This window comes from Hippoglossus hippoglossus, chromosome 7, assembly GCF_009819705.1.
Source record: "Hippoglossus hippoglossus isolate fHipHip1 chromosome 7, fHipHip1.pri, whole genome shotgun sequence".
Taxonomy (NCBI): domain Eukaryota; kingdom Metazoa; phylum Chordata; class Actinopteri; order Pleuronectiformes; family Pleuronectidae; genus Hippoglossus; species Hippoglossus hippoglossus.
Genome location: NC_047157.1, coordinates 24,832,072 through 24,859,932, shown reverse-complemented (window position 1 = coordinate 24,859,932; position 27,861 = coordinate 24,832,072). Strand labels below are relative to the sequence as shown.

The window sequence follows — 27,861 nt, the reverse complement described above, 5'->3', positions numbered from 1 at the left end:
ACCTTTCGCGTTGTTGGTTTAAGATCATCATACATCTTCCGGATTTCCAGCACACTGGGGAAGAACGTCCTGAGAGTTGGTCCTGCGACTGCTGCGATGTTATCCAGTGCATATTTCGGTTGCTGGATTATTTGCTTGTGGGCCACTTGGAGAAGCACAGCTTTCAAGTTGTCTTGTGTTGGTACTGTTCTTACTCCCAATGCGATCCATAAGATCAAGGAACTCATCTTCATCATCACCAACTAGAGCCTCTTGCAAAGCAGTGGACAAGAGATCACGCTCAGACTGACTAAGATACAACATCAGGGAGTCAAACAGTAAATCAGGTGAGACAGAATGTTCACCAAATGTGACTGCTGCTGTAAAGGCTTGAGCGAGCCGAGAGGGGAAATATCCATGGTCCTTCAATCCCTTGACCATTATTCTACCAACAGATCTCCATTCTTCTTCTTGCCATTTTGGGGATAGCGATGGAACCCTCACATCTGCACCCTCTGCTGCACAGTCTAAAAAGTCTGTCCAGAAGGCAGCATATATACATCCCTGGACACACCATCCACATCTGCACCAATTTCATCAATAAAGCTGTATTTCACAGAGTAGCTTATCATGGCTTCATCCTTGAATTGAGTAATCAGTTCTTCTAAGAGATTCACTCTGTGAAGTTTCACAGTCACATGCAAAGTTCACGAGAAGGACTTGGTGGGGCAGCAGGGACTGTCTCAGAATGAATAGGAGTTGAGGTGTAGGTGTTAGTGTTTATTTGTGCCAAAATGACTTCCGATGTATTGTACAAAGATGTAAGATCAATAATCTCAACAGCAGTAGAGACAAACGCTGACATGTTGTTGGTACTTTGCCCATCACCTTCCACAGTGTGTGTTTGCTGTTCACTGTCTGGTGTTTTCTGTGTCAGCTGCTCAACATTTTCTGCTGTGTTTTTCTGTTGCTTGTCTGCGGCTGTCTGTTTATCAGCTCCCTCTGCCATTTCTGTGAACATGTCTTCTCTATTGGTCGGATGCTCTGTGAATAGGTAAAATCTTAACACCCCCAATTTATGTGTCTCATAGAGTTCTCCCACACTAATACTGTCATCAAGGTATGCTTCCTGAAAGTCAACAATATCGGGACTAAACTCCTCCCACTTTCCATTTCTCGATTTCTCATTTGGGAAAAATAGCCTCAGCATGTGACAGAATGTCTTTCTTTGTGGCTGTCTTGGAAATATCAAGAAGTCTGGTTCCTCCACCATTGCGTTTTCTCACCTGTCTCTTATCATTTATCCAGCCTAACTCTATTTTTCTTGTCACCTTTGAGGCCCTTTTATTATTTCTTAGATGCATCCTTGTTGGTTGCATAGAATGCTCTTCCTCAGCATCTTGAAGTCTGTCTTTGTTGCTTTTTGTGTACATTTTTCTTTTTAGTTTTTCAAACAGGGACAGTCTTTTTGAATGGACTCCACCTCTTGTCTGTTTTCCTATACAGAACCGCCTTGTAGCAATCCAATCACCATATGCTGGAATGTAGGCAGCCAAAGTGTCATCATCAATTTCTTCAACTACTGAGGTGTCAATCTGTAATTGAAACAAAACAACACATTAAGACATTATCGTTAACTTAAGTGTAAGAGACTGGCTTAAAAATACACCTAAAGTATAACCAAAATTGTTTATTTCTGTGCTGAAATTATCCTCTCCCTGTTCTGAGACTTACACGATCCTGCTGCATTTTCTGAATATTCTCCTCAGGAATACCTCGACTCTGAAGAAATATCCTCAGACCATCATCTTGTGGGAGGGGGTATTTGAGGGTGTAGCCATTGCTGGTTCTGTACAAATGTAGGAAAAATGCAGAATCTATGCACATTTTGTTGCATCAACAAATATGAACAAATTTAAGATGGTCACATGAAAATTTAAAATTCCAATTTCTTTAAATATCTCAAAACTGCATTCAGATATTTCATATAAAAGCATAACAATATAATAACGTTTTCTAAATACTGCACGACAAGATTATGTATAGTACATATTATGAATTTTATGGGGATTTTGATCGATAAAGGAAATATAGCTCTATGCGAAACGTCCATGCAAAATGTAACTTCATCAAAATACTAGATAGGTTTATAAACAGAGGTTGTTTTTTTTTTCAAGTGAATGCAATACGCTTCCGTGCAAACCAAACTACGCGTAAAACCGCTTTAAATAAACTACATCTCACGTAAAGTTTACGTTTTGTTTAGCAGCTTCCTGTTAGCTTAGCTAGCTTAGCCGGTAGCTAACAAGACTAGTTCGACCTTGAATTAAGTCAATACGATCAAATAGTGTTTAAATCTTAGTGTTTAACCCGGTTAGTGTTTAATTATATATTATAATCAAGAATAATCATCAAAATGAGTCTGAAACGATAAAAGCGTTTCAACTGCTCATCTTCATCATGTTCAGAGATACACACAGAGACGTCCGGTCTGAACCCTTCAGAATAAAAGTAGTCCAAAAATGTATTTATTTATTTGTTTGGATAGATGGATAGATAGACAGACAGACAGACAGACAGACAGACAGACAGATAGATAGATAGATATGTTATGTTAAGTTATTCTTCTATAATGATAATAACAAAAGATATCATTATTACTATTACATATGACTGTGGTTGTTGTTATCGAAACAAGATTGTCAAAATTTAGTATTGAAACTTCAGAAGTTTAATAAAACTTTACATATATTCGTGAATAACTCTGCATAGAAAGTGTAAAGAACAGGGGCCTGGTCTCTCGAGAACCTGAAACAGGTTGACCTGGTTATAAAACTACAAAAAATTAGTTTTTTCTTACGTCTGGAAATCTCAAGGATCCAAGGGCCTGGAATAAAAAATGAAAGTTAACAAACACTGTCTGAATACAGCCCTGTAGTAAATCCTCATGAAGGTTGTTATGTTGTGTTGATTCAACTAAAGATCATTTAGGAGGCTGCAGTTTGTGGAGGTGTCAAACTTTGAGGGGAAGTTTTTGTTATTTAAACGTCACTCTCTAAAGCAGACTCATTATAATATAAACAAATGGCCAAACAATGCAACGCATTCATAATAATTCAGTTTATTATTTTTAGACTGCAGTGGGTGGTGAATCTCATGTCATGCTATGGTTTCCTGCTCCACTCGTCATACGGTGCGCTGACAGAAAATTAAGAAGCCTGAGCAAAGAGCTGCATGGTCTACACAACGCAGAGAGCAGCTGCACGGTGATAACGCAGCAGCACAACAATCTCAGGTGTTGCTTTCTACATTTGGAGATCAGACTCTCAACAACTAGGTAAGTGACTTTGTTTTTATGTCAAAATCCTTTGTTTATTGCTCTATTTAGTCTGGGTTTAGTTTTCACAACACGTTTACCTTCTTAGAAGCAGCTCCTGCAATGAAGGGGAGAGTCACAGAGGTTTAACATCTAATATAAAAGCAGTAAGATAAAATGTCTATTGTCTCACAAACACCGTTAGAGAAAGTGTTGCCTTTATTTGTGTTATTTGTGACTGATTCGATGAGTAAAAGATTAGTTTCCAATGTAAAAGCGGAAAAACTCTGAATGGAAACATGTTTGTGTTGCTACAGTTACAGAGGAAGGTGTGCGAGGCAGCAGCGTGAATGAAAACCAACTTACACGTTCATTTGACTTCTTTCACAGACACACAAACAAACCCCCCCCCCCCCCCCCTCAATCGTTCATCATGAACGTGACAGACGGCTGCAGCCTCCCCTCAGAGGAGTATCAGTACTACCTCTTCCCAGTTGTCTACATCCTGGCGTTAGTCGTGGGTCTACCTGGAAATCTGGCTGCTCTCTTCGTCTTCACCTTCAGGATCACCCCTCGCACAGCCTTCAGCGTGTTCATCAGCAACCTGGCCCTGGCGGACATCGTCATCCTCTGCACTCTGCCCTTCAGGATCCACTACCACCTCAACAGAAACAACTGGGTGTTTGGGGACGTCGCCTGCCGCATCACTGGGGTCCTGTTCTACTCCAACATCTACATGAGCATCTGTTTCATGACTTGTATCTGTGTGGACCGCTACATGGCCACGGTGCATCCTCATGCCTACCTGAGGCAGCGGAGGCCCTGGTGCTCTCTGGCCGTGAGCGTGGCGCTCTGGTGCGTCGCTGGAGTGGCGATGCTGGTCTTCGTCCTCCGGGGGCCTCTGGAAACCAAAGCCAACCAATCTGGAAGCCACAGTTGTTTCGACAACTTATCCAAGCACGAGTGGGAGACGCGTCTGGTGGTGTACAGCCTGCTGATCCTGATCTTCGGCTCCCTGCTGCCCACCGTGATCATCCTGGTGTGTTACCCGCTGGCTGTGAGGCGCATCTCCAAGATCAGGACTAACACAGCCAAAAGAGCCGTGAGGGTCATTTACACCATCCTGGCCATCACGCTGCTCTGCTTCCTGCCCAACCACGTGGTGTCTCTGCTGCACCTCCTGCGACACATGGATGTCATCAAGAGCTGCTCCGCCGCCAACCTCATCTTTGACGCCAGGATGGTCACCATGGCCCTCGTCACCCTCAACACGTGCCTGGACCCCGTGCTGTACTATGTCACCACCAGCCACTGCAAATGGAGTGCTGGAAGATGACATGGCTGTGTGGACGAGTGGAGAGGAGCAAGGGTGTTTATACGATTTCAGTGGACTGAAAGAACTGAACCTGTAGATATATAATTAAAATATAACTCTGCTTCCTTGTCTATATATGGAACTGGAGACTTTTATATAAAATATTAAAATTGTCATTTTACATCAAAATAAAGGGACGGATCGAAAACAGGGATCTGATTTTCTGTATCTTGTGCGGTTGTGTCTTGTAATGAGTCTACAGCAAGCAGACGTTAATAATCAACATTTCTCATGTTAAAGCAATGTTATTTTATATTTTACAAACTTAAAACAGAAGAAATAGACCCTCGCAACGATTTAGGCTTTTGAACAAGTTATTGTATTTTTCCGATTTCTTTTTAAGTTCATTAAATAAAAAGCGGCAGCACAGTAACATTTTAGTATCTGTCATTTTAATGTCCATTCACTACAGTGTTTTACTGATATTAAGTATCTAGTGTAAGTGTAATAACTCCACAGCTTCACCTGTGTGGGGGGGACTGGCTGCACAGTCAGGACAAATCCAGTCACCTTCAGGGCCCGTGGTTAATGAAGGTGTGAGGCAGCCCATGTGATACCTGTCAATCAACAGTACGACCTCTGTTTTATGATGAAATAACTTTAACAAATGTAGAAAACTTTTTTTATTTCCTTCCGTTCCAATACTGTGACTGCAGGATGAGACCTGGTGATTGAAAACGTGAAGTACCGGAGGATTTACTCTTGTTCTAAATATAACGTTACTGCTATGACTGAACACTGATGTACTGTTCTTCAAAGTGCGTTGAATCATGTCAAATTAAAACTCTGCTGCGACCCTGAACACCACATATGAATAATAACTTCGAGTTAATGACGAAACCAAACTACGCGTAAAACCACTTTAAATAAACTACATCTCACGTAAAGTTTACGTTTTGTTTAGCAGCTTCCTGTTAGCTTTAGCAACACCTGGTTAGCTTAGCTAGCTTAGCCGGTAGCTAACAAGATTAGTTCGACCTTGACTTAAGTCAATACGATCAAATAGTGTTTAAATCTTAGTTTTTAACCCGGTTAGTGTTTAATTATATATTATAATAAAGAATAATCATCAAAATGAGTCTGAAACGATAAAAGCGCTTCAACTTCTCATCTTCATCATGTTCAGAGATACACACAGAGACTTCCGGTCTGAGCCCTTCAGAATAAAAGTAGTCCGAAAATTTATTTATTTATTTGTTTTGATAGATAGATAGACAGATATGTTATGTTAAGTTATTCTTCTATAATGATAATAATAACAAAAGATATCATTATTACTCTTACATATGACTGTGGTTGTTGTTATCGAAACAAGATTGTCAAAATTTAGTGTTGAAACTTCTTAAGTTTAATAAAACTTTACATATATTCGTGAATAACTCTGCATAGAAAGTGTAAAGAACAGGGGCCTGGTCTCTCGAGAACCTGAAACAGGTTGACCTGGTTATAAAACTACAAAAAATGAGTTTTTTCTTATGTCTGGAAATCGCAAGGAACCAAGGGCCTGGAATAAAAAATAAAATGTGAAGCATGTGTGACCTCTTTGTGCACATCGTGAAATTATCGTACAGATTGTGTAGCCTGCTGGAAATGTTGGGAAAAGGAAGGTATATGCTTGAACATGCACTGTGAACATGGCCTCAAAAATCCACGCATTCTGCTTGAAAATGTCCAGGTCTGCAGCTTTTATTCTCTATCAAACTTTATATAAGGACGGCTTTTATGTGCCTTCTCTTTATTTCTAATAAACTGTTTATGAAAGTTAACAAACACTGTCTGATAAACAGCGCTTTAATAAATCCTCATGAAGGTTGTGATGTGTTGATTCAACTGTAAGATCATTTAGGAGGCTGCAGTTTGTGGTGCTGTCAAACTTCGAGGGGAAGTTTTTGTTATTTAAACTTCACTCTCTAAAGCAGACTCATAATAACAAACAAATGTCCAAACAAGGCAACACATTCATATAATTCAGTTTATTATTTTTAGACTGCAGTGGGCGGTGAATCTCATGTCATGCTATGGTTTCCTGCTCCTTTCGTCACACGGTGCGCTGACAGGAAATTAAGAAGCCTGAGCAAAGTGCTGCATGGTCTACACAACGCAGAGAGCAGCTGCACGGTGATAACGCAGCAGCGCAACAATCTCAGGTGTTGCTTTCTACATTTGGAGATCAGACTCTCAACAACTAGGTAAGTGACTTTGTTTTTATGTCAAAATCCTTTGTTTATTGCTCTATTTAGTCTGGGTTTAGTTTTCACAACACGTTTACCTTCTTAGAAGCAGCTCCTGCAATGTAGGGGAGAGTCACAGACGTTTAACATCTAATATAAAAGCAGTAAGATAAAAAATCTGTGGTCTCACAAACACCGTTAGAGGAAGTGTTGCCTTTATTTGTGTTCAGTATTTTCTTCCGGTTTTTTCACTTCACTCTTTTTGGATAATCTCTGTAACAAATACAGGTCAATGTGTTGTATGCAGTGTGAAAAATGTCCATCATAGTTTATACCTGAACAAAACAGATGAATGTGTTAAGATTCTTGAGAAATGCATTAGAAGCAAGGATTAGACATTAAGGAATGTCGACATGTGACTGATTCGATGAGTAAAAGATTAGTTTCCAATGTTGTGTGAAACTAAAAGTGGAAAAACTCTGAATGGAAACATGTTTGTGTTGCTACAGTTACAGAGGACGGTGTGCGAGGCAGCAGCGTGAATGAAAACCAACTTACACGTTCATTTGACTTCTTTCACAGACACACAAACAACCCCCCCCCCCCCTCAATCGTTCATCATGAACGCGACAGACGGCTGCAGCCTCCCCTCAGAGGAGTATCAGTACTACCTCTTCCCAGTTGTCTACATCCTGGCGTTAGTCGTGGGTCTACCTGGAAATCTGGCTGCTCTCTTCGTCTTCACCTTCAGATCACCCCTCGCACAGCCTTCAGCGTGTTCATCAGCAACCTGGCCCTGGCGGACATCGTCATCCTCTGCACTCTGCCCTTCAGGATCCACTACCACCTCAACAGAAACAACTGGGTGTTTGGGGACGTCGCCTGCCGCATCACTGGGGTCCTGTTCTTCTCCAACATCTACATGAGCATCTGTTTCATGACTTGTATCTGTGTGGACCGCTACATGGCCACGGTGCATCCTCATGCCTACCTGAGGCAGCGGAGGCCCTGGCGCTCTCTGGCCGTGAGCGTGGCGCTCTGGTGCATCGCTGGAGTGGCGATGCTGGTCTTCGTCCTCCGGGGGCCTCTGGAAACCAAAGTCAACCAATCTGGAAGACACAGTTGTTTCGAGAACTTCTCCAAGCACGAGTGGGAGACGCGTCTGGTGGTGTACAGCCTGCTGAGCCTGATCTTCGGCTCCCTGCTGCCCTCCATCATCATCCTGGTGTGTTACCCGCTGGCTGTGAGGCGCATCTCCATGATCAGGACTAACACAGCCCAAAGAGCCGTGAGGGTCATTTACACCATCCTGGCCATCACGCTGCTCTGCTTCCTGCCCAACCACGTGGTGTATCTGCTGCACCTCCTGCGACGCATGGATGTCATCAAGAGCTGCTCCGCCGCCAACCGCATCCACGACGCCAGGCGGGTCACCATGGCCCTCGTCACCCTCAACACGTGCCTGGACCCCGTGCTGTACTATGTCACCACCAGCCACTGCAAATGGAGGCGCTGGAAGATGACATGGCTGTGTGGACGAGTGCAGAGGAGCAGAGGTGTTTATACGATTTCAGTGGACTGAAAGAACTGAACCTGTAGATATATAATGTAAATATAACTCTGCTTCCTTGTCTATATATGGAACTGGAGACTTTTATATAAAAGTGTTTATTGAAATTGTCATTTTACGTCAAAATAAAGGGACGGCTCGAAAACAGGGATCTGATTTTCTTTATCTTGTGTCTCGAGATGAGTCTACAATGTCCGTATGAAAAAAATGGACCAATCAGACCAGAATCCTTCCAAATTTTAACAAATATATTTAAGATTCACGATCACAACAGGAGAACGGGGGAATACAGCCTTGATGTTGTTGATGTCTGCTGTAATTTGAAGTTATCAGCACTGGTAAGAAGTTTGTAGCCTATTCCAGAGAATCCAGGATCCAATGAATGGTGGAGCTTCAAATGTTTATGGTTTTGGGCCAAAAGGGATTTCAGCAGATTCCAGCTGGAAGCCCCTTCTTCAGCAGAGTCGAGAGGAAACTGCCCAGTTCTTCGTCCTGACGGAGAATAACCACAGCTTTAAGTCAAAACAGAAGAAACGATTCTTACGATGGCTATACATTCTCATACACAGTATTTTATTAGCTCCGCCAAGAAGATAGGTTTTTTTCCTCTGTCCATTTGTTTGTTAGTTTGTTTGTAATCGAAGCAAGATTATACAAAAACCACAGAATGGATTTCCATGAAACTTGATGGGAGGTTGTGGTATGGATCAGTGAAGAAGCCATTACATTTTGGTGTAAATCCAAATAAAAATCCAGATCTAGTGGACTCGTAAAGTCGTGGTTTCGTAAGGGGACTGTCGGGCCTTTCTGCTGTTCTGGTTCCACCTTTGCTCTTCATGCTATGAAAAGAATCTCCACATCTCGTAAAACCAGTATCCTTCTTTTTTTAAAGAATAACACGTTAAAAGTTGTCTCCTCTACACTGAAGCTAACTGAGAAAATGTTTGGTCCTGGGTTTGATTTTAGTGCCAATCGTCATCTGACGATAATTAAAGTAGATATGACTCTTTTTTGTTTTGCCCTTTCTTTCTGTTTAGCATGGAACACATGAAACCACAAAAACCCCGCTCCTTCCATTACACCGCTCTGCAGGCAGGTTTCCCCACCTCTTGCTTTCACAGCCCCTTCTCTCGTACTGTTCACCCACACCAGTGTTTTCACTTCTTCTGATCAGACCTTCTCTCAGGTCTGCGTGGGAATCAAACAATAAACCGTCTAACAAAAGGTGCTGTGGTCAGACCAGATTCCAGCCAAAGAAACACACACAACTGCTGTGGCTAAAAGGATCCGGAGCAAAAAATTGGTATTCTGAACCTCAGTTATCCTCCTTCCATTTAATTTAAAATGTTCAGCACTAGTAACAAGAACATGAACAACAAATACAAATAAACCCTTTGAATTGAACTAATCCTCAAGTTTAATGTAAATTGAAGATCTTTGCGATTTCAGGATTGAATGTGTCTTGTCCCTTCTTCAATGAAATGAATGGGCAGCAGATTTTTAAAGTATTATTTTTCTTGAGCACCTAATAAGCTGCGTACTGATATGTTTTGCCTGCTCATATGTTTACACCAGTGATTAGAGAGAAATCACATTTCAACCCTGTCCATGTGCAAAAGGCAGAACTGACAATAAGGTTGACTTTGCTTTTAAAAAAAACAAACTAAACAGCTTTAATTGTTGAATTTAATTCATAAGCGACAGTACGAGGAACTCAGACAGTGAAAATGTTTTACCTGGTAACTCCAGGAAAGCAGAAGGACCTTGGTGTTGGTGTCCTCAGCGGACGACGACACTTTGATGACGATGGACTCCACCATGACGGTGCCGTCAGGGAGGTGCTGGATGGTGTAACCTTTTAACACGCTGAACCATGGGAATCAGAAAACAAGCGATTAGAACACGTAACACCATCATTTGCTGTATTTGTCTAGTGATACATAATTTAACAAGAAATACAAAAAAGGAAAAAACGACAAATGAAACATACTGTACATCCCAAACACACTTAAAGAAATGAGGAAATTAGACGACATGAGAATTGGGAGAAAATAGCTTTTTTTCGGAATAAAAAACAAAAACCTGATGTGTTTCGCAGGTGGAATAAAGAGAGAAGAGGTGGATGGTGTTGGAGAATTTCAACATAATGCAGATGAGACACTTGATGTCCTCCTCTCACCTTTTGAGGTGCGTGTAGATCCTGTGGAGTGTGTCGGGGTCGCTGTGCGGATCCTGGAGCTGCACGCGGCAGGTGAAGCGCAACTGATGCTCGTTGAGGCCGAGCTCCTTCAGCGCCTGTTCTGACGACACCAGCTTCAGACTCTGCGCTCGGGGGAAAACAACAAGACAAGTGAATCAGAACGTGTCAATCCCACTAGACTGCAGCTCATCTGTTGGAAGAAGTTTTGAAAATATAAAAAAAAAAGAGAAACACTCTGGCATCTAGTTTATAAACTCACGTTTTCTTTCATGATCAAGGTTCCGTGCATGGTGCGAGGCTTTTTGGGATCAGGCAGAGGACCTTCAACACAAGAATGATTTAGTACATTGTCACAACGAGTATATGAAAATAAAAAAGCTAATAATTACAGAAACAACCATGTAGATTGTTAAATATTGTAAAGTATTACTATAACTATATAACTATATTGTAAAGTTCAACCAGAGCGAGACAGAGATTGATATCAAACCCTTATGACAAAGAAATGGATGTGAGCCTTGATGTTTTTACAGTTTGATCATAAACTTTATTATAAATAACCATAAATAAAAAGAAAACACAAATAAAACCATATATATAGAACTTGAATTAGGAAAATAGGCAAATGTTTGTTATGTAAAATGGAAAACTATTTGGCTCTGCCATCAACCATAAATATTTAACTATGATTTAAATATTCACCCATCCTGGAAAGTGAACAAAAGGACAGGAGGAGGTGTATAAAAGCATTTAAGCGCGGGGCAGGATTACCAGTCGTGTAGAGTACTGAACAAACACCGAGCGACACTGTGTGGGCACAAGACACCTAAACCTCGTTCACCACGTGCCAGAACACGTTTATGACTCATTCGGCTGCAAATTGAACTTAAAAACTCCTGAACTATAATGAAAACCTACCTCCGAGCGCCATCTCCCTCTTGAGCAGGTTGAGTGAGATGTCCACGGGCACGCTGGGGTTTGTTGTCACAGTCACCGTCTCCCCGTTAGCGGGCATGTAACAGTCTATGCCTGACATTTAAAAAACAGAAACATCAAGAGGACTGAAACCCTCCGCTCATCCTGGTGTGAGCGCACGTATATTATATATTATATTATATCATAATCTATCTTTAATGAGCCGAACGATGTTGATGTGAACGAGTGGAGGAACTCTTACTGAACTCCTGTTCGATCTTGCCCTTAAGGAACCCCATCTTGGCGGCCTCCCCGTGCACCAGCAGCACGTTGCGGGGCTCTGCCATTCGAATGAGCTGCATGATGCCTTTAGCGTCTGCGTGGGCACTGAAGGACATGTACTCCACCTGCAGCTTCACGTCCAACTGTTACAAAGGAGGAGAAACAAAGAACCAATGTCAGCGTGTTCTTCTTTTTCTTTGCCTATTGAATTGTTCGAGTTCTTTGTAAAATACAGAAAATAAAAACATCTTACCGTTGATCTGCCTTCCATCTCCAGCTTCCTCTGCCCATTTAGGATCTTATGGCCGATTGTTCCTTGTACACAATACCCGGGCATGATGACCTAAGAAAAGAAGAATTAGTTGTATATCAAGTATTGTTATTTTTTAAAAGCACCTTAGATTTCCCTGTGAGTCTCACCATGTTCTTCTCATTGCCGCCCATTTCTTGAAGATCTGCAGAGATTGGCCAGCGTGCAGCATACCCGGAGTGGCGAACACCACCTGAAAGGGCACGAATCGTTGTAGCTCACTGCAGCTTTACTTTCACACTTTTTTTGGGGGGGGGGGGCACATAAAGTAACTTTTACCATCGGTCCAGGATTATCAGCGTAGGAGCGATCGAAGGCCTTGATGTGCTTGAACTCAAACATGTTCCTCTGTACGAAGGTTTTTCGAATCTTCTGGTTGGTCCACGTTATGAAGAGCTTGTAGTAGTGATTGGCTTTCTCCGTCAGCCCAGTGGAGAAGTAGATCGGGGCCTTGAGGTTCATTCTCTCCCTGTTTGGTGAGGAGGAGGTAATTAAACAGTCTGTCCAATGGAGAAGTTCACACATTATCAGCAGCAGCTTTTTTATTATCTACAAAAAAGGCTTTTGTGCTTCCTATTTACAGTCCCTCATGCGTGAAATGACCTTTTATTTAGTTGGAACTTGTTCACGTTCACAAACCTACATTGAAAATATCAAACATTAAGAGCTTCTGGGAATTTTGTCTCTGGGAACGACCCCTTACCAAAATGTTTCCAGCAGGATACAGAGTTCCTGAGCTCTTCCAAGAGCAAAAACAGGGATAAGGACCTGAAAAGATAATAATAAAATAAAAAAATATTTAATTACTTCAAGGTAAATCAAAAACCACAATCCCCAAAATACAATATTCAACTGACTGAATTCTACCTTTCCTCCTCTTTCTATGGATTCATGCACTTTCTTCAGGAAGTCCCTCTCCCTGCACCTCTTGGAGTCTCGGATGGTGGTGGCGTACGTAGACTCGGAGATGAGGATGTCTGGACGGCACTTATCGATCCACGCAGCACTGAAAACATACAACACAAGGATGAAAAGACTGTAACGTCACAAGAATTTACCCCCAGCAGGAAATCGATGGATACAGTAAAGACCACTTACCCTAAATGCCTGTCGGGCGTCATGTTATAGTCTCCCTGAAAAGGAAAAGACATTCTTCTAAGCGTGTTGTTGTGGAGTTCTCTGACGTTAAAAGGATCGTTTAGGCCAAAAATGTGATTCATATACAGAGACGGCTTCTGTCCGTACACAAACAGAACAGTACCACTGGAAATCGATAGTCCAAGACAACCATAAGACATGACGAAGACGTTTCGATAAAGGCAGAACAGAGTTAGGATTGAGTTAGATACTACAGACTTTGCCTGAGCACAGGGTTTCTTCACTGGTGTATTATCACAACCTTACTGCCCTCTGGTGGATGGATTTCCTAATAACTTAAAGGATGCATAGGTGGACAGTGACGGTTGCATAATAAAAAGGCAGAATAACTGAGCCTGAACACAGAGCAGACTTGTTGACACTCACAGTGTAGACGACAGACTCTGATCCCACTTTGATCTGCACCATGGCAGCTCCCAGGACGTGGCCTGCATAGTACGCCTTGATCTCCAGCTCGTCATCCACCTGCCAGCAGCACAACAGAAACAGCGCGGTTTGCCATCAAAAGAGACGAGCAGCTGGTGCAGGAATGATTAACAGACAGAGAGCGAGCGCACGTCGGGCTCTACGCACCTGGACAGTCTGATGCAGGTTCAACGGCACCACCTTCTTCATGCAGTCTTTGATCATCTGCGAGGTGAAGAAGTTGGTTTCTCCCTTTTTGTCCACTGTGATCTTGCGGAAGTCTTCTAGCAGAATGGGACAGATGGCCTTGGTGGGGTGGGTCATGTAGATGGGGCCATCGTAGCCCACCATCTCGCTCATGAAGGGCAGAGCGCCACAGTGGTCCAGGTGGAAATGGCTGCGAGGCGAACAGGTTGGAGCCGAGTTAAAACACAGGATTGTTCGATTTACTTTGAAATACATTTAAAATAAAAAAGCTGATTTGAGAACAAACCTGATGATCACACAGTCCAGGAACTCTGTCAGACGTCCATTCTGGGTTATGTAGGAAAAGTCTGGAAAACGTCTCTGGAACGACAATACAGACTTTGAATAATTGAGATAATGCAAGAGGTGGACCGATTTACTGATTGACCAATTTAAAATATGCATATTGGTGTATATATCGTCATCGGCCCCAAAACAAACTGTTGACGTGCAGTTTCGTCTGTTCAGTGTTAATCTGTGTGATGAGCTGCTTCACTCACATCATCGTTGTATCCCATGTGCATCCCACAGTCCAACATGATGTTTTTACCCCCGATGGACACGAGGATGCAGCTGCGACCAACATCCTGTCCAGCACCTTGGAGAGAGAGGGAGAGAGAGAGAGCGAGAGAGAGAGAGAAGAGAGAGAGGAGAGAGAGAGGAGCTGTGAGGAAACTGACAACACACTAAAACACACACACATACGCACACACTCAAACACTCACTCACTCTCTTACACACTCTCTCTCTCTCTCTCTCTCTCTCTCTCTCTCTCTCTCCACACACACACACACACACACACACACACACACACACACACACACACACACACACACACACACACACACACACACACACACACACACACACACACACACACACACACAAAGTTCTCTAGCTGAGGTAAAGTATGTTAGCACAACTAGCTTAGCAGATGCTAGCTGTGCTAACTCGCCTCTGTAGCGTCACTCACCAAGTGGAGTTACTTTTATTTCCGGCATGTTTCCTCCTTCTCCTTCACCCAGATGTTTCCACAGCTGCAGTTAAATCACACGACTCCGCTTGTTTCCTGTTAATGAGCCTCCATGTGCAAAGATGTTTATTGTCTGATTTGATGTGGACATGTGACGCGTTAGGGCTGTCAAGTTACCCGCCATCAAGACTTCCGGTGAGCACCTTCACAGTAAAACCAGTCTTAAGAGAACAGTCAATGGATCCAAATGTTTTTAGATAGATAGAGAGAGGGATAGATAGAGAGAGAGAGAGAGAGAGAGAGAGAGAGAGAGAGAGAGAGAGAGAGAGGGATAGATAGATAGATAGATAGATAGATAGATAGAGAGGGATAGATAGATAGATAGATAGATAGAGGATAGATAGATAGATAGATAGATAGATGAGAGAGGGATAGATAGATAGAGGGATAGATAAATAGATAGAGAGAGAGAGGGATAGATAGAGAGAGGGATAGATAGATAGAGGGATAGATAGATAGATAGATAGATAGATAGATAGAGAGAGAGAGAGGGATAGATAGATAGATAGATAGATAGATAGATAGAATCTATACAAAGTTGTGCATTTGACAAATACACAAGTGGAAGTTTTGTGCAACAACCCACATGCAAAAATAGATGTTTTTAATACGTTTACACCATTTAAGTGTTAATTTGTTTTTGCAAAAGTTGTGCCTCCATTTTCTTCAGATTTCTCTCCCAACATGCTGCACAGTCCCCCCTCCTCCGCTTTTATTCTGAAGGTACCGTGCGTAGACTTCCGGTGTGTTCCCGGCGGGAGTCTGCGCAGTAGCAGGTGGATCATCGCTGCACAGAAATGTCCTCTGGGTTCCTCTGGGTTCCTCTCAGTTCTTCGTCTTCTTCTCAGGTGAAGTGTTTCCGTCTCCGGCTGTAAACATCCGGGGGCGTGTGCGCGTTGACACCGGAAGTCTGTCAGCGTCCGTCACTCCTCGTTCCTTCCCCGGTTTCCTGCTCGACCTGCACTTCCTGGTAGGAAAACATGGCCGGTTCGTGTGAGGAGCAGAAGTTCAGCTTCCAGGAGATTCTCGACACCTTCAAACTGTGTCTGACTGACAGTAAAGACGTGGATCTCCAGCACTACGTGGACGGCTGGCGAGGGCTCATCAAGTAAGTGCTTTATTCTCCCATTAAATCCTGTTCACTGGGCTGCTTGGCTTCATCTTCACCCCAGAGAGTCCATTTTATTCATTGTTCTGGTTATTTGTGGTTTTATTTTATTGAATGTTTTATTTGTTTAGGATATTTTAATATTTTTTTTATTCTAATTCCAAAGTCGGACTGAATATTCTGAAGATTTAAAAGTCAATTGCTCTCTGAAAGAGCGAAGCTGCATTATTATTTGATTATATCATCATTATCATCATCGTTACTATCATCAGTGGTAAGAAATGGTTTCGAAACGATGACGGTAAAATCATTTATCGCAATATCTCCAGGACAATATATCGTCCAACAACCTTTGTTATCGTGAACTGTTGTTGTAAATTGAAGTATCCCAAACTGAATCAGTATCGAATTGAATCAGAAAGCGAAACCTTGTGAATCAGGTTCGAATCTATTTGGGAAATAATTGGTGATATCCAGCCCTACACACACAAGTTGGGCTAAAAAATAATAATAATCATAATAATAACTTTAATTATAGAGCACGTTTTAAAACAGCCGCCACAAAGAGGCCAAATGAAAACAAGCAAATCAGTACAATGTCATTTGAAATCAAAGAGTGCAAATGATTTACTACAAAATATAAAATCATAAAGTTTGTGTGTTTATCATTGTTAGAACTTTGCATTGATTTCCAAGCAAAACCTCATCCCCAACCTTCAACTATGGCTGATCCATAGAACAATATCACTAATTATCACTATAAAAACATTCAATACATGTTGATATAATACTTATGCGTAGCTAAATGTCCGAGTTGTTAACAGTCTGTTTTTGTGTAATCACTCTTCCAGGTTCCTGAACTGCTTAGGCAGCATCTTTGGTTTCATTTCCAAGGATGCTTCCAGCAAGATCCTCATCCTGGTCGGCCACCTGAACGGCGAGAACGGGTCTCAGTACGTCACCATCCAGTCGATGGTGAAGTACGAGCTGGAGAAGGATCTGGTGGACCTGACCAAGAGAGGCATCCACCAGGAGTCCGGCTGCCGCACCCTGCTGAGGCTCCACCGCGCGCTGAGGTGGCTGGAACTTTTCCTGGAGCGCCTCCGCACCAGCAGCGAGGACGGCAAGACCTCCGTCATGTGCGGAGAGGCCTACAACGAGTCCCTCTCCCAGTACCACCCCTGGGTGGTCCGCAAGGCTGCGGGCGTGGCGTTCTGCGTGCTCCCCGGGCGCCCTGCTTTCTTCGAGGTGATGAATGTGGGCCCCTCAGAGCAGGTGGTGGCCATGCTGGGAGAAGCCCTGCCTCTCATCTCTGAGGTCTACCAAGTAACAGAGAAACTTTACGCTCAACATAACCTACTTGATTTACCGTAGAGAGCGAGAAGTCCTGTTGTTTACCTCTTTATACGTGACACCATTAAAGATGTGTCCCTGGTGACGGGCTGGTGAGCGAGCTGCTACTATGAGTTGTGTATTATCCGTTTGGTATTGGGCACAAATATTTCCTCATTATTACATTGACACTAGTCTGTACCTACTGCAGATCTGAATGTAAATCTACTGTTAATTATAATATTGCATGTTTGTCTTTACTTCTAGTGATGCATCTCTGAATCATCTGTTTAATTCAGTAAATTATAGGCCGATCGATATCGATTTTAAAAAATTGGCTCTGACTCCTGAGATGTTGTTATCAAACCCCTCAAATAAGACTTGAGAATTGAGGATCGAAATTTTACAGTTTAACCATAAACTTAATTATAATTAACTAGAAATAAAAAGAGCGTTACGAATATAACCAAATTAATTAAAATGTCAACATAAATGAAGATCTTTTCTATATTGTTCATTCTGTGAAATACAAGTTTTCATATTGGAAAATGTAAGCAGATCCCAATATTTCCATCAGGCTCTACAGAGACCTACATTGGGAATCATTGGAGTCCTTATTCACTGCCAAAAGCTGCTTGTTTTCATTATTTATCCCAAAAAAGAAGATACACTGATGCTGCCTCTTAACTTTAAACACTGGGTTCTTATTTATTACTTTTTGCTGCTTTTCTTTTCTTGATTTTGAAAGTGATTTTGGTAAATTTTGGGGTTTTTGGTCAGTTTTCTTTATCGATTGATTGCGAAAAAGAAAATAGTTTCAGGGCTGTTTTGATCTGACACCAGTCGCGATTTTTATGTATCAGCGAGATTCTGGTATTAATTAATGAAATAAAAATTAGACCTTTAATTGGACAGGTAGAAAACTGCAACTTTATTAGAGGAGGAGTTTTAAAACTGCTCCAAAGACAAAATAAAGTCTAAATGTGCCAAATCTAAGCTAATTCAATGGTAAAGAGAACAGGCTGTTACACTAAGAAACAAAAGTGCTGAATACAGTGAATCTTTAAATATCTACCGAACAAACAGAATCTGAAAATTCTGTTAATTTTGGGTTGAATTAAATGAAAAGTTCAGTTGTTGTTGTTTTGTTTTCTATGATCTTTGGGCATTTTTTTAATTTAAAATGTGAAGCACAAACATCCAGTGTTGGTGCAGCTAATGTACATGAAGTGAATGCTGTATTGATGATACATGCAATGTACTGTATATTGTTTATATATATTACTATGAATTCAAACAGAACTCGTCAGCACTGTAGCTTAATAAAACAAATACATCAAAAAATAATTTGTCTGATTATTATTTATTGATCTGGACTTTTTTTATCTGTTGCCTGAGGATCATGAGGAGGTGATTCGAATGTGTCGTGCTTTTCTAAATCTTTAATGAATGAGGAAGAAACCAGATGTCTTGTGATTATTCAAACTCACGTGGATCCATGTGTAGAAATAATGAAATAATTTAAAATCAGGCTTTGTGGAAGCATCTAGATGAAGAAAATCCGGCACATTCAGGGAACTGATATCAGTGTGAGTGTGTGAAACTTGGAGCAGCTTCATTAAATTTAAGGACACTATAATTAATATGTATAATTTCAGATTTCATTACGGGAATTACTTTAGTTAAATTTTATGCACATAATAAAATAAATCAAATAGCATTTCTGTACTTCTGTGACATAGAGTCGCACAATTAAACAATTAAATAAAGACACTTCAAACACTAGAGTCGTGTGTGTGTGTGTGTGTGTGTGTGTGTGTGTGTGTGTGTGTGTGTGTGTGTGTGTGTGTGTGTGTGTGTGTGTGTGTGTGTGTGTGTGTCTGCGTACTTCCACCACCAGGGAGCGCCCTGCCTCTGATGTCGTCGTCATGACAACCAGACTCACATGGACGCTGAAGGCAGGAAGTGAAACTGGGAGGAAACGTTGAACTCCTGCGCACAGAAACAAGGTATGTTCATGTTTTTAACGTGTAGTTTAGCTTCAGGGACGAACATGTAAACACGTGTCATGTTGTGTGACATGTTTTTAAAAGTCAGCCATGTTTGTTCTCGGGGAAATGGAGGCTTGTTGTTAACTCAGGTGAGACTTTCTTCACTCTCTCTTCAGGACTGAAGAGCAGGAAGTGAGTGGAAATCTTCATCGACAAAGACAGATGCTGCTGTGATGCTACAACATCTGGATACTGATGCGTTAAAGAAGAAACAGTCACAGCGTCCAGCCCAGGACTCAGAGTCAGTGAGGGCTCAGGTCCTTCATGCAGAAGCTGATCTAGGATCAGGGGCCACATTCTCCCACTGAGGGGCCGAAAACATCCAGGGCCAATTCTTGATTCAGTAAGGTGCACGTTTAAGTCATCCGTTGTTTACTGTTAGACATATGGATGGATAGATAGATAGATAGATAGATAGATAGATAGATAGATAGACAGACAGATAGATAGATAGATAGATAGATAGATAGAAGATAGATAGATTTCGCATTATGATTTTTCCAAAAAGGAATAAATTAATTATTAAACAATTACCCCTCGTTCACTCTGTAAGACAAGAGCCTGGAACGAGAATCCAGGCAGTCTGCCCTCGCTGCCTCTCGCACTCAATCATTGACCAACTAATGTCTGCGACGGCTCAGAGCTCGAGTCCTTAACGGGGACATTGGGATTCAACCCAGGACCCGACTTCTCAAGAGGGCGAAGCAACAACAGTCCTGACAAGAACCTCCACTCGTCCCAGGGTCCCGGGCCACCATGTGGCGGCCGAGCCAGGATGAGGTCCTGCACATGCTGCAGCAACTTCCTGCGGTTCCACCACATTCCTTAAACAAGCTCAAGGTCCTGCCACCCATAGAGCGCCGGCGGTCAGAGGGGAGTCCCGGAGGAGGCCTGGACAGAGACATACACAGCCTGTCTGATGAGACCGTCCCGCAGCAGAGGCGGACCTCCAGCTCTGAGGGGACAACAGGGCTGATGTGTCGCTCAGGATGTGGCCCAACACCTCAGACCCAGAACCATTAGGAGCCGAAGACGGGGCCAGTGTTGGTTTGCTGTTAGCCGTCCGAGCACCGTGCGGCAGGAGGTTTCAGCAGCACTTTGAGTCCACAGACGCTCTGCTGACGGTGAAGGCCAGTGCAGAGGCCAGGTTCACGAGACGTATGGAGAGGTCTCCATCGAGACCATGGATGTGCCACGCAGGAGCTTCACGGACATGAATATGACTCTGGCCCAGAGCGGCATCATGAACAGATCAGTGCTGTGCATCACACGGAATAACAATGACAGTGTGGAGCTACATGATTGAGATGAAACCATTTTAAAGTTTAGCTTTGCAGTTGAAATTTGGCTGTGCCCCCCTCCTCCATTGTTTACCTTATTTGGATGCTTGACCTCTGACCCCTGTGCAGAATGATTTCTCTCTGTCCAACCCTTTATGGTTAACGCCAAATAACTTATATAAAATGCAGTATATTGATATTTGAGGAATGATCACAATTTGCTTTTAAATTACAACTGCTCTCCTGCTTGTAAAGTGTGTTAATATGATTATTACATTTATGTTATATTTTATATTTGCTTTTTAAAGTCTCAAACTTCCTCTGTATGTGTGGGGTCGTTATACTGGAGACATCAAAAAGAAAAACCTAATAATAAAAAGTGGAAACAGAGCTCAGTAGAGAACAAACCTCCACACAATTTAGTTTTTACTGTGGAAATATAATGAAAAAGGGAAGTTGTCAGATAACCTAGATTTATGTCAAACAACAAAGTTAAAGTAAAAATATATATTCTGGATTCGTACAACCACATTTCTAGTTCTTTGTATGAATCATAATGTCATAAACACCAGTTTCTTTATTTTTCCACACTGAACGGAGCAACTGAATTATTTCTTGTCGGATAGAGAAGTAAAATTGTACCAACTAATCAAAGGTCTTCAAATAAAAAACACATACGCCTCCTGCTCACTCTGGAAACTTTATTAAAACAAACAATCACAGAGTGCACAGAGAATACAGATGTTTCAGGTGTAGTATCTTTGAAACATATTGTATATTCTGAAGAAGTTCAGCGGCTGATAAAGACACAGCCAGTATCAAGGTGCCAGAAACAAAAGGTGTCGTTTCAATAAACTGTCTCAAGTGCTTTTACACGAGACAGCAAATATATTTATTTATTTTTATCCACACAAAACTTATAAACAACCAAATGAAGTTCGGGGAATTCACAATCAACTACCACTAGACCGAAACTGGCATTTTAAATGTTAAAATGCTTCAAGTCACTCAAGGATAGTTTCTAATCAAACCATGCAAAGATTTAGAGAGGAGACATTTCTCATCTCCCATTAATACACTTCAAAACAAAACAAAGAATAAAATAATATCAAACACAGCAAACCATCAACAGTAGGATTATATCCACCCTTCTTAAATGCTGTTTTAACAGCCAGCGGTTAGTTTAAAGTCTCTGGGAGACGCAGCATTAAGGCTTAAGGTGACTTCAGTGATAAATCAATCACAGTATCAAATGAAATCCAAGTGAAAACTTTGGCACACTGGTTTTGCATGCATCAACATTTGCATGCATTTCTTCTGTAAACAATAAATTGCCAACACAAACTCTGGTAAGAACTCAAGTCACAGCTGAGGTTGAGCTGCGCCGGTCGTGCGTCGAGCAAAGCTAACGGTTGAACTCTTTCTCCATCGCTGTCGGATCACTTGGGTCCAGTTTTGGGATTCTCCTGTCTGTTGGAGGAAGACGGAGGGAAGGACAAAGAGTCAGTATCTTTATAGTTGGTGTTGGACATGATCGAAGTGAGAGAACTGCACACGTACTGAAATGAATCTCGATTTGGTTGAGGATATCCATGCCGTGTTCACTGTCAACCATATTGACAGCAAATCCTCTTTTGCCGAAGCGTCCCGTGCGGCCGATCCGGTGCAGGTATGTCTCGTTGTCGGCATTTCCATCAATGTCCACAGGGAGGTCAAAGTTTACCACAAGTGACACCTGCTCAACATCGATACCTGTAACGGAGCCAAGAACGGGTTTATAGTCGTTTCTCAATAAAGATCATAGACAGAACAGAAAGACGGACGACGTGTCTTCACTTCCTCCCACTATCCAGCAACCAGGTGGGGATTGAGATGCTTTAGCTTCACTTTTGGGGAACCGTCATGTCGTACATCTTTAAATAAAGTCTACATAAAGCTTTTTAAAGTCTGGCTCTTGTCCATCTTTATCTCCCTCACCTCTGGAGCACACATTCGTGGTCACGAGCACCTTCTCCTTGCCGTTGCGATAGCGTTCAATGACCGCGGCTCTCTGCTCCACCGTCAATTCTCCACTCAGCAGCGCCACCTGATGGCCCTCTTTGATCAGGTTTACAGATAACCAAGCTGCCGTTTTACGGGTCTGGGAAGAAACATGCATAAGCTAAACTGAAAAATGTTAGATAATTATGTTGTTAATCACATGACTTCTGCTCAGACGTGGAACTCTGACCGTACTTTGTTTTCAGATACCAGAATGTATTATTGATTAATATTGACGACAAAAAAAAAGATTATTTTTAGGAAATGAAAATAGGTAGTTTCCTCGCTGTGGGAGTAATTAAGGGTTATCTTATGTTTATGTAATTTGCCAAATTGCAGCAGAAGAAGAAGGTCAAATTAAAGCATCAGTAAAACGTGTAAGATTATAAACATGAAACGTAAACATAAGGAAATATCAAAACAAATACACTAAATAATAAATAATATAATAAGAACAATAAATAATAAGTATTTAAATTACACCTGAGTGAATTTGTAGTGCAGGGCTGTGTATAAAGCATTTTTATATCATGTGTAAATGGGGTCTAACAGACAGACATTTTAAAACTCTGGGCTGTGGAAGGTTTAAACGTCCGACTTACACGGCAGAAGATAATGGCCTGTGCAACGGTGAGGCCTCCGTAAAGATTGCAGAGCGCTGTGAACTTGTCCTCTTCCTCCTTGCAGACCACATAGTACTGCTTGATGGTGTCCAGCGTCTCCTCTTCGCGCTTCAGCCTGATGATATTTGGGTCGGGAATCACCTGTTTGGCAAAACCCCACACGGAGTCCTCGAAGGTCGCGGAGAAAAGGAGCATTTGGCAATCCTTTGTCAGCTGCCTGAAAAACATCGTGACAGGAGGAGCTTGTTGAACGACGCAACAGAAAAAACGCTGCTTCGTATTTTTGCAATAAGCGTTTGTAGTTTTCTGTGGAAGGAGCCCACCTATGAATTCGAAAGCTCTGATCCCGATGACCCTGCGTGGCGATCATCACGTCAGCCTCGTCCAGCACAAACATGCTGATCTTCTTGGGGTCGATGAACTTGTACTTGATGCACCAGTCCAGGACCGTGCCCGGTGTTCCAATGACAATCTGCTGCTGCAACTTAGTGCCTCGCTCCACTGAAACACACAACCTCATGCAGCATTTTGTTTTATTCCGTCAGACGCAATTACAATCACGATCCCTTTCTTACTTCTGTTGCCTCGAATGGCGTACGCCAGTTCCACATCTGGACAAAACTTCCCCATTTGCTCGATGACCTGACCGATCTGCAGAGCGAGCTCATACGTTGGTGAGATGCACAGGCACTGAAAACAGTTTCAATGGCGAGTTCATTCTGGGGCCTTCAGCTGAATAACAACACTGGCTGACTCTGCAGGTGACATGTTACGCTTACCTGAGTCCACTTATTGGCTGGGTTTACATGGCTGAGCATGGCCAGAGAGAAAGCAGCAGTTTTACCTGTGCCGGACTGTGACTGGCGATTAGATTCTGAGGTCTGCAACCACAGAAAACACACACAGGCAAACCTGATATGAGGGATGGTTCAAAAACAACTACTGCTGAGCTATTGGTATTCAATCAAAGTAGTTGTGGTAAATTTTAAAGCTGCAACAATAAGCTGATTGACAAAACAGTAATTAGACACTTTTTTGATGATTGATTTGAAGTTGAAACTGATTAATTGGTTGGCAGATAAAAATCAGCCGATATGAGTCTTTCATTGACATTATCAGAGTTTATGTTTGCAGGTATGAAAATATTTATTTTACAATATAAACAATGCAGAACAGTGTATTTTATAAATTCTAGTTTGTTGTACTTGTGTTTTCCTTCCATTGACGTGTCTATGAATTGATTTACGTGTCTCAGCAATTCAAAAGGAGTGGAAATCCACTCACGGTTGTGCCAGCATCATGGGCAAAGCGTTCTCCTGGATTCTGGAGGGTCTGTTGAAGCCCATGCTGTACACACCGTTCAGCAGCTCAGGTTTCCTGTTGGATATTGAGTCAAGATAACGACAGGAGTGGGTGGTGGGGGGGGGGGGGGGTGGTGGGGGGGGGGGGGGGGGGGGGGGGGGGGGGGGGGGGGGGGTGGGGGGGGGGGGGGGGGGGGGGGGGGGGGGGGGAAATTACCTTTTGTTGATGTTGAAAATGAAAAGAAAATCCACTTACACATGGTTGAAAGTGTGGCTGTATTCAGGCACATTGAATTGCTCAGAGTTTTGTGCGTATTTATATTTGTATATTTAATAAGTATACTTTAAACAGCTTCAAATTTGTCTGAGCAATAAAAAAGTCGCTCTTAACGTCAACCCTCCTTTATATATTTGTTTAAAGTATAGTTTCTGGCCCCGTTTAGGCACTAGTACCATTTTTTAAATATCAATTTAGCACCAGACTACTTTTGATTTACATTTTGGCCCCATTAAAAGAATAGATTTTATTGCAGGGAGGTTGTATTATACCCCCCCCCCCCAGGTTTTAGATGCTGCACCCAGCTGTGTGCACGTGCCCCTGTCACAAACACTCACAGCCTCAGGTCCTCAAACGACTTGACGGAGTAGAGAGGCGAGTTGGGGTCCCTCTGCAGGACCTCCACCTCGTTCCTGTTCCGCACCAGAGAGCGACGGATCATCTTGTGCAGCAGCGACTGATCGGCCGGGCCCGGCTCGTCTCCATGTTCGCCGTCCCCCCGCACAACGTTGCCTGCACGCAGACACACACACACACACATCGTTAGTCAGCGATATAATCTCTCGTCTTATTAAATTAAATATGGGTAAATAGTTTGGGAAGTCACCGTTTATGTCTCCTCTCGTGTTCAGGGAACTCCTCGTTCGAGACATTTTCTTTGAAATGTCAAACTGGTGAAGAGAAAAATAAGAGTTTAAATCAATTCCAGGTAAAATCATTTATTTTATTGAATTTATTCACATTAAGATCTCTTCTCCAACAACAAGAAACATTCACAATCAGCAACAAACAATTAAACACGAGCAACAACTAAACAACTATTAATTAATGAATAAAAACAGTCACAAGATTCATTAAAAACAACACAGTAAAGATTTAAAATCCAAAAGACTGTAGTTTAGGGAAGTTTGTAAATCTTTTCATTTAATCAGGTGCAACTGAATCCAGTTCTGCCAATAATGGTTTCGTACACGAGGGACGTCTAAAGTTAAGTACTTACTGGATCTTGCACCATTATTAAAATCAAAAATCAAATGTAAAGCTTTTTAAGACCTTTTAAAAATGTCCTTTGATGGAGAAGATGATGTAGTTAAACCTATTAACGAGCTTAATGAGAAAACGCAATGATTACACAAGTTCAACTGTTGGAGCTACATACTGGTTTATTTAATGTTTGACAGTTCAACATTTGTTTTGTTTAGTATTAAGACCTTAGAATAATAATAAAACAATGCACATTTGTTTCTGGTAGTTTTATGCTTTTTGTTTTCACACCAGTTGATATTTTAAACTGGTTTTAAACGAGAGAAAAGAGACAGATTCAACAACAGAGTTTCCACGGATGAATCACATGAGGCGACTCCACTGGTTTGTGATGAAGTTCATCCAACCGAGTGATACTGGAAACAATGGTGAGTGGAATTTTGAACTGGGGTCGATGGAGCTGCGTCACTGCACATTATCATCTGCGGACTTAATGGCGGACACGAAGCTCAACTGGACCATCGATGTTTATTTATATATAAAATATGACACAAACACGTGCTGGCGGGGTTAGCGGGCGGGAGATTAAGCTAGCCGGGGGCTAACGGGCGACGCTAGCCGGACCTGCGTTCATCACCTGCGGGTAAAGAAAAGTCACCTGAGCCGATGGAGCCGTCGCCTCCTGCACGTCCACCGACAGCGCCCACGAGTCCTCGGACATTTTCAAACAGGAACCGGGTTGTTTTTTTTTTTAATTTCGGGGCCGGTCGGACACGGGGAGTCGGGCCGAAAGAAGTTTGATGCCGCCGGCGTGAAAGTGACGGTTCGTCCCGAGCTGACCCGCTGCTGCCCCGCGACACCGAGGCCGCGTTCACTGCGCGTGGGAAACTGCAGCAGCTTTCAAGACCCGGGTCACCAGAGGCGGCGGGTCCTGGAAGTGAAGGGACCGCAAACACACACAGCTTTATTTAATAAATTGTTTATATATAATAAATATATAAATAAGCTTTATTTACATCTTAGGTTAATGCTTACTGTAATTCAGTGGTTTATAATGAGAGGAAAGTTGAGAGAAAAGCTAATTCCACTCTTTGTTGGCTGTTTAAAACGTATTATTTCCTTACTGCCTCTGTTTTTGTTTTATAATAGTTGTCAGTTACTTCTTCTAATATCTTCATGTTGTTTTTACGCATCTGTGGCAAATAATAATAAGTAAATAAAGCACTTTTAATGCAGCTGGTTCAACATGTGCGGAGATTACGAGCAGCACCTGAAGGCACCAGGGTGAACTCAGCATCTGGACTGAAACTTAATTAATGAAATGAACTGATCTGAGTTCATGTTAACACATGAAAAATACTTTATGTATTAATATTCTATACTACAATGTATTTCTATTTCACAATTATACTATATTATTGTTGTTATCCACAGTTCTAGGTGATATAGTTTAATACAACTTAGATTTTGAGGTTTCACTAGCAAAGTAGGATAATAGGATAAGTAACGTTGAATTGAACAGTATTCATTTTTATAACAGTTTTATTTGTAATTATTATTATTATTTTGGGAGCTTAAATTTTAGGTAGTTTTTAGACCTCTTTCTTGTCGAGGGTAAAGGACAGGCGATGTCGCACCTCGTTAAGCCTGATGAGTCAAATTGTGATTAGTGAACATGGGCTATATAAATAAAATGTAATAGATTAATTTGTTAGATTTTGTAATGTAATGTATGCAGAATGTTTTTTATCTATCTATCTATCTATCTATCTATCTACATATACATACATTGGGTGCTTTTCCTGGTACCTTACACGACAGCCTTTAACGTAGGCTTACAAATAAACTTTCATTCAAAATGTAATTTTCCTGTTATCCCGCTGTGTTTGTAAAACATGCCCTCAA

At 42.0% G+C, this 27,861-nt stretch overlaps 6 protein-coding genes across 6 annotated transcripts; 4 read left to right on the top strand and 2 right to left on the bottom strand.

Annotated features, from left to right (window-relative positions):
* The first annotated feature begins 3,037 nt into the window (after positions 1 to 3,037).
* On the top strand, positions 3,038 to 4,631 carry LOC117764939 (lysophosphatidic acid receptor 6-like). Its single transcript, XM_034591112.1, has 2 exons — positions 3,038 to 3,316; positions 3,686 to 4,631. The coding sequence occupies exons 1-2, from the start codon at positions 3,141 to 3,143 to the stop codon at positions 4,629 to 4,631; spliced, it is 1,122 nt and encodes a 373-aa protein (XP_034447003.1). The 5' UTR covers positions 3,038 to 3,140.
* Positions 4,632 to 6,716: 2,085 nt separating this feature from the next.
* On the top strand, positions 6,717 to 8,556 carry LOC117764703 (lysophosphatidic acid receptor 6). Its single transcript, XM_034590690.1, is given in 3 exon segments — positions 6,717 to 6,859; positions 7,424 to 7,585; positions 7,588 to 8,556. Coding segments are annotated over 2 exon segments (960 nt in total). The 5' UTR covers positions 6,717 to 6,859; positions 7,424 to 7,461; the 3' UTR covers positions 8,424 to 8,556.
* An 82-nt stretch (positions 8,557 to 8,638) lies between these two features.
* Positions 8,639 to 15,103, bottom strand: ints11 (integrator complex subunit 11). The gene is given in 18 exon segments (XM_034590689.1): positions 8,639 to 8,903; positions 10,148 to 10,277; positions 10,591 to 10,733; positions 10,871 to 10,932; positions 11,530 to 11,640; positions 11,789 to 11,951; positions 12,062 to 12,151; positions 12,229 to 12,248; positions 12,251 to 12,311; positions 12,398 to 12,587; positions 12,822 to 12,886; positions 12,986 to 13,124; positions 13,217 to 13,251; positions 13,643 to 13,741; positions 13,850 to 14,078; positions 14,175 to 14,248; positions 14,428 to 14,525; positions 14,901 to 15,103. Coding segments are annotated over 18 exon segments (1,803 nt in total). The 5' UTR covers positions 14,929 to 15,103; the 3' UTR covers positions 8,639 to 8,837.
* Positions 15,104 to 15,698: 595 nt separating this feature from the next.
* Positions 15,699 to 17,829, top strand: cptp (ceramide-1-phosphate transfer protein). Its single transcript, XM_034590691.1, has 2 exons — positions 15,699 to 16,068; positions 16,920 to 17,829. The coding sequence occupies exons 1-2, from the start codon at positions 15,941 to 15,943 to the stop codon at positions 17,440 to 17,442; spliced, it is 651 nt and encodes a 216-aa protein (XP_034446582.1). The 5' UTR covers positions 15,699 to 15,940; the 3' UTR covers positions 17,443 to 17,829.
* A 1,487-nt stretch (positions 17,830 to 19,316) lies between these two features.
* Positions 19,317 to 20,936, top strand: ubxn10 (UBX domain protein 10). Its single transcript, XM_034590410.1, is given in 5 exon segments — positions 19,317 to 19,409; positions 19,581 to 19,799; positions 20,005 to 20,406; positions 20,409 to 20,600; positions 20,603 to 20,936. Coding segments are annotated over 3 exon segments (546 nt in total). The 5' UTR covers positions 19,317 to 19,409; positions 19,581 to 19,799; positions 20,005 to 20,207; the 3' UTR covers positions 20,758 to 20,936.
* A 476-nt stretch (positions 20,937 to 21,412) lies between these two features.
* zgc:193690 (ATP-dependent RNA helicase DDX19A) lies at positions 21,413 to 26,829 on the bottom strand. Its single transcript, XM_034590404.1, is given in 12 exon segments — positions 21,413 to 22,201; positions 22,292 to 22,483; positions 22,709 to 22,871; positions 23,374 to 23,611; positions 23,718 to 23,895; positions 23,970 to 24,084; positions 24,174 to 24,259; positions 24,262 to 24,275; positions 24,679 to 24,771; positions 25,311 to 25,485; positions 25,580 to 25,643; positions 26,615 to 26,829. Coding segments are annotated over 12 exon segments (1,446 nt in total). The 5' UTR covers positions 26,678 to 26,829; the 3' UTR covers positions 21,413 to 22,136.
* Between the last annotated feature and the right edge of the window lie 1,032 nt (positions 26,830 to 27,861).

What these genes read in the sequence shown, in the direction of transcription:
- LOC117764939 (XM_034591112.1), top strand. Translation starts at nt 3,141, where the DNA reads ATGCTATGGTTTCCTGCTCCACTCGTCATACGGTGCGCTGACAGAAAA. An exon ending in ATCAGACTCTCAACAACTAG is followed by an intron (nt 3,317 to 3,685) that starts GTAAGTGACTTT and finishes CTTCTTTCACAG; the next exon opens with ACACACAAACAAACCCCCCC.
- cptp (XM_034590691.1), top strand. Translation starts at nt 15,941, where the DNA reads ATGGCCGGTTCGTGTGAGGAGCAGAAGTTCAGCTTCCAGGAGATTCTC. An exon ending in GGCTGGCGAGGGCTCATCAA is followed by an intron (nt 16,069 to 16,919) that starts GTAAGTGCTTTA and finishes TCACTCTTCCAG; the next exon opens with GTTCCTGAACTGCTTAGGCA.